The following is a 12409-nucleotide window of genomic DNA, read 5'->3' on the forward strand; positions in this document are numbered from 1 at the left end:
GCGAATAGCAGGGTAGATACATTTATATATTTGTACAACATACCAAGGGGATGGTACGGACATTGGAAATAAGAGCTCTTATGGATTATAGTTACGGATTATATCTAGAAAGACCTATTGCGCCGATATTTACTCTCTCTCGAGTAGCATAGTGTACAAGGCTCAACGATATTCCATTTTGTAGGGTGTTATTGATCCTGTGACGATCTAGACCCAATGCGGCAGGTGGACGCAACCTCATCAAAAACCTCCACTTGAGAATCCAGCTCCACCATTTAATTAGCTATCGCCCCTTCCCCGCCCGACATGAGCGCGAAGGCTCTTGTGTAAAGTCTTTGCACTAATCTTAACTTCCCCGATCGGTATGTCGACCCCACGCAATCGGTCACATGATGGATGCTGGACTTGCAAACGTATCAGGAGAAAATGCGACCAAACCCACCCAGCATGTCTAGTCTGCCAACGGCGCGCTGTGAAATGTGAAGGTTACGAGATACGATTACGATGGGGATCCGGCATTGCTTCGCGTGGCCGTTTTATCGGTGCTTGTGAGCCCGTCGAGGCTTCCATTCCTCCTCGGGTAAAGGGCAGGCGACGCGATTTGAGTCGAGAGAGACGCCGAGCGTCTGGAACCCTATGTAGTGAAATCTACCAGTCATCAGGGTGGCTTACTTTGTCGCAAACCAATGAACCAGGTTACTGAGCCTCCTCTTCCTTGTTTGGTGTCCCAATATGTTACTAACAGGATAGCGACAGTGCCCGAAGTGAATCCGGACATTCAATCCTCCGCGGCAGACGAAAAGGAGCGATTATTCCGAGAATTTCTCTCATCAGGAATCAATGTTCTCCATTCCACGTCTGTGAATGATGCGCGAATCAACCTTAAACTCCGGCTTCCAACTTTGTGTGTGCAGTCAAGTTCCTTGTACGCGATTTGTGTGGCACTTCAGGCTTCAATGTCACCTAATCTCAGGTCTCAATTTTTCGAGCATTTTGATGTGGCATTAAATCTATTCCGCGCGGAGTTATCAAGGAACGTAACCTATCTGGAAGATGGTACCTTAACGGCAGGACTACTGCTCTGCAGCATTGGGGTATGTTGATTGTGCAAGAATAGAGGATTCCGTACGGAACTAATGGCAGATCCTCACAGCTTATGCATGCCATGCCGTGGACGATGCATCTTCATGGAATGTATGGAATCCTCCAGGCGCACGGACTCCATGGCCCCGGGGAACAAACAGAATTCCGAACACATCTGCTGGAGGTGATGGGAGTAATGGACCTCCCAACATTCACGGTTGGCAGAAGTACATCTCTCGGCTTTTGGCGACGGTATTGTCGCGGCAGGGTCCCTTCACAGCCCTCGTCTGGTGATGAAGAGGTTGAGGTTGTTAGTGGCCTACCTAGGTCATTGTTAGATATAATCTCCTGCATTGGTGAAGGGGCTACTGAGGAGCACTTTTGGGACTGGTCGGGGAGTCCGGGCAGTTTATCTCAGCATCAGCTTTGGGAAGCCTATCGGCTGGCCGGAATGCTGGCCGTAAGGCACAGTGAGCTGCTTTCGGTGCCACAACCACAAACAATGCAGACGGATAAAGAAACGAGCCGTGTAGTAGTTCTACCATCGACTGCTATCATAGTGTCGCGCGTTCTGGGCCATTTAGACGCTCTCCGGAGAGCATCACCGGAGGAAGAGGCAAAAGGCTCTTTGATTTTAAACGCAATTAAGTATCCAGCGTTCATCGCAGGCCTCCAGGCAGACATCTTCAATGCACACCCAGAGTTCAAGGTTGTTATCCGATGTTGCTTGTCGACATATCAACATCGTCATAGATTCGGAGAAGATTTTGATCTTTTGCTTGAGGTCCTGGAGGAGTGGTGGGTACACCATCATGAAATGACAAGCCCACACCAGCTTGCCCTAGGCCGTGAAATGGAGATCGGGCTTTTATAGTTGATCACGCACGAATCTGGCAACTAACGAGAACTATCCACTTTCTTTTGGGCTGCCTTCCTCAGCATAACCCAACAGTCGACGGCTTCACCTCCATCAGCCAGATTGACCTTCTCGATGACTTCAAACCCTAAGGCTGCGTAGAATCCTACATTCTGTTCAGCCGTACATTCTAGAACTATCGACTGATGATCTACATACTCTAGGATACCGTTCATCGCGATCTTGCCCAGCCCTCGCCCCTGAAGGGATGGATGGACAGCTATTACTTCCAAATACCATAGATCTTTGACGTGATACCTGTCATTTATCATATCCATCGACCTGTCGTGCGTGTCCAACAACATCTCTACACGCTATGGGGGACTTAGAGGGTCAATTGTCACAGGCTGGAATGGGAGTTACACACCTTTTCATCTGCCCCATTGTCGTTGACGGGGTCTCGCAAATCCAAAAACCACAACCGTAGCGCTAGGGAAATCCGTGGCAATGTCCATCTTTGTTGGCTCCTCGGTGGGATAGCAAGGCAGCTACACCCACTGCATCCTTATCGCCCTCAACGGTAACAGACTCTGGGAGGTGCTCTTGCTGTCCTCTCGGTGGAAATTGTTGGGCGAGTTCAGCTGCTGATGAAGATCGGAGGACGACTCCTTCCAATACTGCTCGTTGGATCCGTCGATATTGCCAATTATTGATATCTGATTGGCTCGGCGACCAGAGGGGCGCCTTCGGACGCAGCCATCGAATCAGGGGATCTTGGGCAAATGAGAGGCTTATTGTCTGGGCCACTGCTGATACATATGGAGGATGTAGATAGGGGAGTTGTGAGAACATTCTGCTTGAGCGCTATCGCCTTGGATCGAAGAGGGATGTATCACTGTCATGTATTACGAGTAGTCCCAAGGAGGAGTTCGTGTGGTTGTCATCCCAGGCCGCAGGATAAACACGATAGCCGTGGCACGGCTCTTTTGCCGTTCACTGATGCCGATACCAAACGTATTCGAACGGTGACCAGGGAATATCGAGAGCTTTATTGTACGGACTCCGGCTTTGCATAAAATGTAGATGCCGGAAGGGTGTGACCACCTGCTTTAATGAGTAAGGAGAGTTCCCTTGGGTCGACTACTGATAGTGCTCGGCGACACGAACAAATAGTATCGTGGTGAGACTTATCATATAGGGAAGCCTTTCCCCTTTCGGCAGGTCGACCCAATCTCGAGAATGACTTTGGAAGCCTAGTTAACCTTTTGGCTTTTGAAATGTGGTTGGTTCCCCCGCATTTGACTACATTCGCGTTTATCTCATCTTTATCAATCACATACTTGCTCGAGTATACTGAGTGGCGATCCGACGAGGTACCACTATGTGAAAGCGTTGCGGTAGATCCCTTTATCATGGAGGGTTGGCCTCGAGGTGGTTTCAATTAAAGCAAAAGTCAATAGATTGAACTCATTTTATACGCAGTAAAACACCTATCTAGCCGTGAATATTGATGGAGGACAGTGATATCTCAACCCCGCTTCTCAAATTGATAATGACCTTCCCCCAGGAACTGTTCTTCTTATCAGACGTAAGCGTTCTTCTACTGCCTGGTCGGTCCCCTTCTAATTAAGGTGCAGATGATCGAAATGAAGCTGAGGGACGGCGAGTGATTGTTCTCTGTCCTGTCCCATCCAGCGATCCGAACGAGCCGCTCAATTGGAGTCCCGCACGCAAGACCTGCCATTTTACCCTGGTGCTAGCTGTAACATGTCTCGTCTTCACAGCGTTTGTAGTCTCACAGTATCCTGCCACGAGGAAGCGAATGACTAACTGGCAGTGTCCCAATAGGCTCTCCATCCAGCAGATCTTCTGGCAGTTGATGGCGCAGGACTTGAACGTCACTTATACACAACTCAACTGTGCCATATCACTTAACTTCGTCGGGCTTGCGACGGGATGCGCCCTATTCACTCCATTCGCAAAGAAGTACGGCCGAAGGCCGGTGTATCTGATGTCAACAGCGCTGATGGTGGTTGCTTCATTTTGGTCAGGGGAGATCAAAACCCTTCCGGAGCTATATATTACAAACCTTCTGCAGGGCCTCGCTGGGGCAACCAACGAGGCTATCGTCCAAATTACCGTGGGCCATCCTGTCATTAAAAAAGCGACGCATGGGGGACCAAGTACTCATGATTCTAGATTGTAGATCTCTTTTTCGTGCATCACCGAGGAGGAATGAATACATTGTACATAACGATGATGATGATTGGGGTAAGCCTTCCTCTATTGCCGTTAGTACGTTTGATACCGACATCTTGCTAGAGCTTCCTCACCCCCATGGCAGCCGGGAGTCAGGCAACAAGGCAGGGTTGGCGGTGGTCCTACCGTACGATGGGGATCTCCAATGCACCCCTTCTTGTGCTTTTCGTTTTCTTTTATGAGGAGTCGAAGTATACTCCTACTATTGAAGGAATTAGCGCTGGGCTTGGGCCTCAAGATGATGCACACCAAGTTCCTTCAGATGGGACTGGTAACAAGTTAGACCTCAAGACTACATCGAGGGCTGAGGACTGTGGCTTGACTGATCCCATATTGGACTACAGTATCCCGATGAGGACATGGAGAGAGCGGCTGCCTATGGTGACATATACATCAGAGCCTATTTGGTCATATTTCTACCGTCCATTCGTGATCCTCTTTACATTTCCTGCAGTCCTTTGCTGCGCTCTGCAGTACACATGCGGTGTGGTCTGGCTCACAATTCTTGCAAGCATGATCGCGTTGGTATTCCCACCTCCACCGTATGAATTTACACCCAAGCAAATCGGGTACATGAGTATAGGGCCTTTTGTCGGTAATTTGATCGATTCGTTTTATGGTGGCTTTCTTGGGGATTGGTCAATCAAGGCTTTTTCCTGACGGAATTCTGGATACTATGAACCGGAAATGCGGCTTTACATTCTACACCTTCCCGCACTGGCAATGTGCGGAGGTTTGATTATGTTTGGTGCGACGATCGATCGGGTAAGTCTTCCTCAAGCTCGTAGGCTATCTCTCTATGCTATCCCTTCAGGCATTTCCATTCCCGAGTATCCATTGATGCGTAGCAGGGAATGCATTGGATTCTACCCAGCATCGGCGGAGCTCTATTTGGCTTCGGACTCGGCAGTATCAGCGGTGCATGTTTAACCTTGGTTACTGATAGCTATATGGACGTGAGTCACAGCTTCTATTTTGATCAAAAGTCATCACGCTAAAACAGCGACTAGATTACTGGGGATGCCTTCACCGGCGTAGCCTTCCTTCGGAATGCCTTCAGCATTGGGATCCCATTCGCTATAAGTCCTTGGATGGAACGGAGCGGATTGACGAATACGTTCATCGCATGTGGATTTATCAGTCTAGGAGTGACTTTGACCTTACTGGAGATGGTTATATATGGAAAGAGAATTCGGCAAGCTACGGCGAGACGATACCATGAGATGGCTGGGAAGGAATTGTAGGACAGGAGGTTACATTCTATGACCCGATATTGGACCGTCTTTACTCGGTAGTATTAACTTAACGATCAGAGCTTTTTGTGGCTATCGCATAGTGAATCAATCACCTTAGAATATCAAGGACAGGAGGTTAATTAAGATGGTAGTAACAGTTAAACATGGGATATCTGACTATTCTGTGATTTGTTGAACCGAAAGTAGGCCGCCTAGGGTCTAGCTTACTATAATTTCAATCTCAAGCGGCAGCTACTGATATCTAACTCCGGGGAGAGATCCGGGTAAAGAGGCTGGTGCGTGGTATTAGTAGTAGGACATGACTAAGAAACCGATATTCCTTCTACTTACATTGGAATGGATTGGTGCGATTATATATGGAACGAGGTATACTGGGACTGTTCCGTGAGGTGAAACTAGTTATGGAGGCGAAATCAAATTATATATGGCATGATATATGAGATCTTCAGTGATTGATATGGACGCCTGTGTATTTGTACTGTATATTGGAAGACTTTAGTCAAGGGAACATAGAAAGAAAGCTAAGTGTGTAATGAAATTGTAAAAGGACAGTGACCTACGAGATACTATGGCGCTTGGACATGGTGAGATGGTGACTATATGCGCAGGCTGTAAGATCGGACGAGGTTCTGCCCTAGTTACCGCACCGGGTTGGACGCGGTGATGCGTGGTTCTATTGCCATTCTCAAGATTCGGAAGGTATACTGAACGGATTGACTTTGACCAAATATGGCAGAGGAGGTGGGCTATACATATACTCAATTCGGTCTGAGGCTTGTGAGAACCGAATCTTTCCCTTGGCTGGATAGAGTCATCTAGCTGTGTCTCTGCGCAGGGCCAAGAATCTTCGTGGTTATGTCGCAGATATAGTGTTAGTGCAACATGCATGCAAATAGAAGACCATGTGTCATCCTAGTACCATCTAAGTTTTCAGAGCGTATCCAAGAGTACAAATGAGGCACTAGCTTTGTTGTGCGCAACCTTAAAAGGGTGACGCAGTCCACTTTTCACAAAGAGCTCTCTCAAGGATGGGTCTATCCACTCCTTGATGAGGCATTATCGTGCCAAACGTAGGGCTTAGGAGGCCTAGACATCCCCAGGAAGCTCGACTCCTAGTCCCTATTCCCAATGTAGGGATATATCACTGGAAATATTGAGAGACATTCGCGAAAGCCTTGATAGATTCAGGCTAACTGTGCATAAACGCACATGTCTCTGGAATACACAGGCTGCTGTCAGGATAGCGTCCTGCACTTCCTCCTCATACGGATGGATCCCGTCGGCATGCTCAATTTTTCCAATTATCCTCCCACGTGTAACATGGAGTTCGAGGACTGGCAAACATTAAGCTAACCGTGAGCCATGACCCTGGACAGGAGAGAGCCAGCTTTCCGATACCATGAAATAGGAGTTTCATACCAAGATATGCTCGATGAACTATTGCATTTGGATCTGATATGTAACTGATTATTGGCGCAAACGGCTCTCTTACAGTGGCAACAAGGACTCAATAACAGGCTATACGTTAATATGGAAGATTGTCGGTTATAACACTGCTGTGGCTTCATCTTATCCTCCTATGGAAACTTGGGAGGCCAAATGTCAATGTCAAATAAGTCGCTGAAAGCTAGATCTGGCCCAACATATTCCAAAGGTCTTGATACCGTCGCCGCACCTCTCCTAAGCAGATACCTAGCTATAGGAGTGGGCCTGGGTCTAGATTACGAAGCGCCATTTCCTTCGATCGCTTGGTGTACATAGGTCGGGTCTTTTTCTTGGAGGATTGCTGCCACCCTTGCGAGCCCTGTTTCAGAAAATGCGTGCCCCAAGCCAGATACGACTGGTGCATCTAATGAATATGTTGGAAGAGTCGCTCGTACAATCTGACAATCTGACTAGGTGCACTCGAATCAATTAGGTGCCGTACAAGAGCAATTCTAATCTCTAATATTAAGATCGTGATCCAAAAAGGAAAGGTTTCTTTAGTGGCTGGTATGCACAAGCGACATCAAATTGTTGGATATGGGAAGGACAAAGATTGTTCAGTCACTTACCGTGTGAATAAGGATTGATATTTGATGATGCCACTCCTCCACTTTGAACAATCCAGCAGTGATGCCAGAGTTTGACAGCGCCTCTTAGTAGGCCTGTGATGATCAGCGCGGGCCCATATAAGGGCCTGGGTGGATTGAAAGTCTATCACAAGCATACTGGGCCACAGCCCGGTGAAACAGCAAAAGGCAAATGGCACAGAATGAAAGCACAGCATACGATGAGCCCCCTGTAATGTCCATTGGCTTAAACCTTTGGTGACTTGTGGTGTTAGTGCAACATAAAATGGTCTTCCCTGCGGAAGTCCTTTTTTGCTCACCAGAGGATTTTCTAGCAGAAATCTCCCTATTGAATTGAAATCAAAGTCGTTCAGTCGTTGCTGGCTCACCGAAGAGTTTAGTTAAGGCCTTGCAAGACAAGTATTGAGTGAGATATGTGGATATCGGTCAGTTATAGACTTTGCTACCACCACCGATCACTTCGTACTTTGGCACCTTCAGCGAAGAAGGCCACCGCGCGTCTTCAGTAACAGGTGGGAGAATTTATTCAAAGCATATCGCGTAGATTCCTGGCCCTTTATTATCTTTGGAATGAGCTTCCCTGTGTTAGATGCTCCTCCTCTCGCCTTGATAGGTTGACTTGGAAACTGGCGAGACCCATGCTGGAGTGCGCCCAATTCTCAACTTCTTATTGCTGCTGCAGCCTGATTGTCGAAGGTACCACTGACACGTATAGAATATATCAGCCACCTACCCGTATACAATGAACAATACAACCTACACCTCCACTCCTTCCGACCAAGGGCTCCGTCTCTGACAACGACATTGAGAACCAAATGCCGTCTCTGGAGGATGATATACACATTGAAACAGACACTGTGGATATGATATGGGTCCTGCCAACCTAGAAAGGCGAAGCATTATCTACGGAGGCATTACAGGAAGGATGACCATACTTCGTAGATTCTTAGCGATTGACACCATGTAGCAATGATCACCTTAGCCTTTAGCTGTCCAGTCATCAATCCCCGTTGACAATGTAGTTGTCGTTTACTGTTCGAACGTAGAGCGTTACTCTAACATAACATAAATCATACACTTTGGTGGCTCTCGCTAGCTGTAGAGCGATATAGACCTTATGACAATGGATCTATTCTCGTACCTAATATGGAGCCATGGCAATCCAACAATTATCTTTTGGCTTTTCCTTGAATACGCATATTTTGGAAGAGTATATGCCATCCCAGGAAATAATGTAGAATGTGCAGGAAAATATAACTAAAACCATTAGCACTCCCGGGCCAGGGACGGGCCCCTTCTAGAGCCTGAGATATGCCAATCCCACTCGCCACAGCTCAACAGCCAAGAGTCAGGTATTTGCCGGTATAACCCATTACTGGATTCCATAGATGATACCCCTTTTTGTTGCTCTAGACCAGGCCGGTCCAAACCCGGTATTCTTCATGCTGATCGCAAGGCTGGGATGTAACGTTAGAATCCGTGTGAAACAAAGTGTGGCTTGGGCCCCATGGCGGATTTATGAGACATATAATCGTGGCGCTAGGCAACCTTACCTAGATATTCTTGGGCTGAAAAAAAAAGGTTTGTCTGATTTTTAGATTAGATTCACATTAAGCTATTCTGAGGGCGTCGCCGCTACTGCTGACAGTCTATCCGCGGAATAAACCCGCACCGGTAGACCCACTTGGAGATATTGGAGGGCTAAAGATCCTATTTATTTATGAAGAATTTGGACTACCTTTCTTCTCTATTCAATAGCCTGGAGCTAAGAATATGATTAGGTACTTTCATTTACCAAAATAGCCCAACATTACCGCACTAATTTGGGTAGCCGTTAACCGGCGGGACGGTTCTTTTGCGATGAAAGTCCTAGTGGAGGCACTTGTTTAACTATACGCTTAAGCAGGAAAGGGTTAACATGCTGAATAGGGTCTAGGCCAGCTATAATGTCTAGGTGCCTGTGCACTAAAACCCTGTCTCTCAAGAAAAGTCAAACAGTGTACACGTTGATGTAGCGGCATTCCTTTGGGATCGTTAATTCAACGCGATTAGGAAATGGCCAGGATGGAAATAATTCAACAAAGGAAGGTTGTTTCATATCACTGTAAGCGCTTATGAAGTGTTAAGGCTGGGCCTTGATCATATCTATAAGGCGACCGGTAATTGACACGCCAGATTTTGCTGTATCTGCCGGTAAGCTGAATTGTCATCGATGGAGAGTCTGGAGTAGCCAGTCTGGTTACAAAACGTCTTCCAAATTCCCAGAATAAGCAGAACATCAAGTTGCATGCACGGAGGACGTATGTGTAAGATATATGGGCGGATAGATCGACGGATTCTGGACTTCTCATGGGGACTACGTGGAATGGTGGTGCCTTCTAGAAGATAGGAACACATTTACGTTTCGGCACGCAAAGTATGTTCTAAAGTATTGTACAATGAGACTAGCCAAAGCCAAAATCAAGCTAACGAGAAGGTCTGGTATCATTGAGGCATGCCCAGCCCCAAGGTTCCAGTTGTAGCCTGTCTAGAGGCAGGTACAGCAGAGCTTCGGCCGAATCCGGCCAGCTAACATATGGGATGGTTTATCAAATTAAGTTGTTCTCAAACATCAGCCTAAGAGGGCCGGTTTAGTTTGGACTGGATCGACCCACTAAGGCAACGGCTGCATGCTGAGTACCATGATTCAGAGCCTCACAGCGCATAGTCACATAACTGGGTGGCATAATATGCGTTGGACTCCTAGCTATGGGTTGCATCTTGCCCCGATTTCGCTGCAGAGACTGTGTAATTTCATCATGGTGCTTTCACTAGTTCACTGAAGACAAAATATATTCGATAAATGCTTCTTTTCAACCTAACATGGTGGCGTCCTCTGCAACTCTATTCAGGGCTGGAGGGTTTAAAGAAAGGCTGCTGGTGTCCTCTTTAGCGAAGGATGCACTAGTTTGAACGTTCATATAGTTTGACCTTAATCCATCCCCTCCTAGTGATCGACGAATAGGGCGGTCACCCGTTGCCGAAATCCCAACATCGTGTTCCTTTCCACAATGGGCAAATAGTCACATCCGGACTCAGCAGCTCTCGCCATATTGCTCAATTTCTAATATATCCGACTTAGTGTCTACGTATCATGCAATATCAGCGTTCTAGACCATTTTGTAATGGCATACTCTATAGCGTCAGCCATTATTATCAATACTATATAAGAGTGATAGAATGCCGGGACCAAATCGCCGATGTCTACAGACATAATCATACGGGGAGACTAGCAAACCTGTTAGACTAACTACTTTGATTTATTCTCTTACTCACAATGCGTCCCTTGAATCTTGTTCTCTTTTCGCTTGCGGCGTCTGCTGCACCCATCGATGGCACCACGCCTGAATTCACCTGCAACGGCGATGTGTGCTATCTTCCTTCGCCCAAGCCTGTTGAGCCCACATACTTTCTAGAGAATGGGGAGCAAGTTCCCGACATCTCTCATTTCCCTCCACCACCTCGTCCCACCCCAACCGAGAATAAGGAGGAAGCAAAGCCCCCCACCGACCTGACCGGTAGCGGTGGCTCCGGAAGCTCTGTAGGCTCAGTCGTCGGCGGTGTTGTTGGAGCTGGCACTGCTCTCGGTGGTATCCTTGGAGCTGCTGGTAGTGCTGGCAGTGCTGCTAGCGGGGCCCTTGGCGCTGGTGGTGCGGCAGGGGCTGCAGGGACTGCAGGAAACCCTGGCGCACCAGGAAATGAGGGGAGCGCTGGAAATACAGCGTCTTCCGGTGCTGCCGGTGCTGCCGGTGCCGATGGAGCCAGCTACGGAACCTTCGAGGGCGATGTCAGCGAACTTCCTCCACCGAAGAAGCCCGTCGAAACCTATCTCGATGAGAATTTACAGGAAATCCCAGGCCCTAATGGTGATGAAAGAACATTTGAGTTGAACGTCCACGGAGAGGGCGAAGGCGCATTGAACGAAGGTGGCAATCCTAGAAGAGGACGACCTGGACCGTCCAGAGCTGGACCTTCTCAATCCCGTGGTATCAACTTAAATGAATTCCGGGACAGTGATAAGTCCATTGCGCGGCATTATCTGCAGTCCGAGAACTCACGTGAGTAATACAACCCTCTCTTCTTACCCTGGCGATATTCTATTAACGCGCTTTCTAGCTCATGTCAAGCCATTTGATGGAGGCAGGACAGCCGACGAAAAGAGCCTTTTTGCTAGTGTGAGGGAAAGATACACCAACCTCAAAGAGGTCAAGGCAACCAGTGATAAGGAGGGCAACTTTGCGGCCAGAGATAGAGGCCGTTATCGCTATATGTGAGTCTTATATACCCATCATTGGAGTAGCTATTGGAAACTAATTAGCCCTCAGTGCTGGAACGAAAGATGGGAAGGAAGTTCTGGTTGGAATTGCTGAACATGGCACCAACAGCAACAACTTCGTAAACTTCACACCCTTCCCTAAGCCACAATAGAGTGTTCGCTGCAGTAATGCGCCCGGTTGTGGATCTGCAGGCACCAGGTGCAGAAGATACCTTAAGTTATGCTAGGAAGGGAAGGGCCGGCTAGTTGTATCATCAGTGATTGTGTGAGGGTCAGGCTCAGACGACCATCCAAGGTTTGGTCCTCTGTGTTCCGAGATAGGGTTTTGCGAAATACTACATTTTATCGTCCTATAAGTCCTACTTAAGTATACAATTCGGTTCATCTAAGATTATTGCGTCTCATAGAGTTCTAGATTCGTCTTCTCCCTCCGTTAATTTACATGGTCAGCTTTGGTATCACTTCCGTATAGTTTCACTGTATAGTTATAATGACGGTAGCCTAGACGCAGCCACCAAATACTCGTGTCGTGGAGCACCCGGGAGGACTCAAAGAGCTAAATGCTTCC

General features: G+C 47.6%; 4 protein-coding genes across 4 annotated transcripts; 3 read left to right on the plus strand and 1 right to left on the minus strand.

The window, feature by feature from the left end:
- The first annotated feature begins 282 nt into the window (after positions 1-282).
- BDW43DRAFT_166924 (Zn(II)2Cys6 transcription factor) lies at positions 283-2193 on the plus strand. Its single transcript, XM_032038682.1, has 3 exons — positions 283-695; positions 757-1094; positions 1154-2193. The coding sequence occupies exons 1-3, from the start codon at positions 365-367 to the stop codon at positions 1955-1957; spliced, it is 1473 nt and encodes a 490-aa protein (XP_031897237.1). The 5' UTR covers positions 283-364; the 3' UTR covers positions 1958-2193.
- On the minus strand, positions 1981-2791 carry BDW43DRAFT_302492 (GNAT family N-acetyltransferase; the record flags this gene model as incomplete). Its single annotated transcript, XM_032045245.1, has 3 exons — positions 1981-2313; positions 2367-2487; positions 2529-2791. The coding sequence occupies 3 exons, from the start codon at positions 2789-2791 to the stop codon at positions 1981-1983; spliced, it is 717 nt and encodes a 238-aa protein (XP_031897238.1).
- A 700-nt stretch (positions 2792-3491) lies between these two features.
- On the plus strand, positions 3492-5442 carry BDW43DRAFT_302493 (putative MFS transporter; the record flags this gene model as incomplete). Its single annotated transcript, XM_032045246.1, has 8 exons — positions 3492-3549; positions 3592-3724; positions 3788-4079; positions 4139-4210; positions 4262-4817; positions 4932-4963; positions 5050-5154; positions 5209-5442. 8 exons carry the CDS (start codon positions 3492-3494, stop codon positions 5440-5442), a joined length of 1482 nt encoding a protein of 493 aa, XP_031897239.1.
- Positions 5443-10842: 5400 nt separating this feature from the next.
- BDW43DRAFT_321530 (uncharacterized protein) lies at positions 10843-11993 on the plus strand (the record flags this gene model as incomplete). Its single annotated transcript, XM_032049348.1, has 3 exons — positions 10843-11623; positions 11682-11835; positions 11891-11993. The coding sequence occupies 3 exons, from the start codon at positions 10843-10845 to the stop codon at positions 11991-11993; spliced, it is 1038 nt and encodes a 345-aa protein (XP_031897240.1).
- Between the last annotated feature and the right edge of the window lie 416 nt (positions 11994-12409).

This window comes from Aspergillus alliaceus (assembly GCF_009176365.1).
Source record: "Aspergillus alliaceus strain CBS 536.65 unplaced genomic scaffold BDW43scaffold_43, whole genome shotgun sequence".
NCBI lineage: Eukaryota > Fungi > Ascomycota > Eurotiomycetes > Eurotiales > Aspergillaceae > Aspergillus > Aspergillus alliaceus.

Coding starts and splice junctions, on each gene's coding strand:
- BDW43DRAFT_166924 (XM_032038682.1), top strand. CDS start 365: ATGTCGACCCCACGCAATCGGTCACATGATGGATGCTGGACTTGCAAA. Junction 696..756: donor GTCGCAAACCAATGAACCAG/GTTACTGAGCCT, acceptor GGATAGCGACAG/TGCCCGAAGTGAATCCGGAC. Junction 1,095..1,153: donor TACTGCTCTGCAGCATTGGG/GTATGTTGATTG, acceptor AGATCCTCACAG/CTTATGCATGCCATGCCGTG.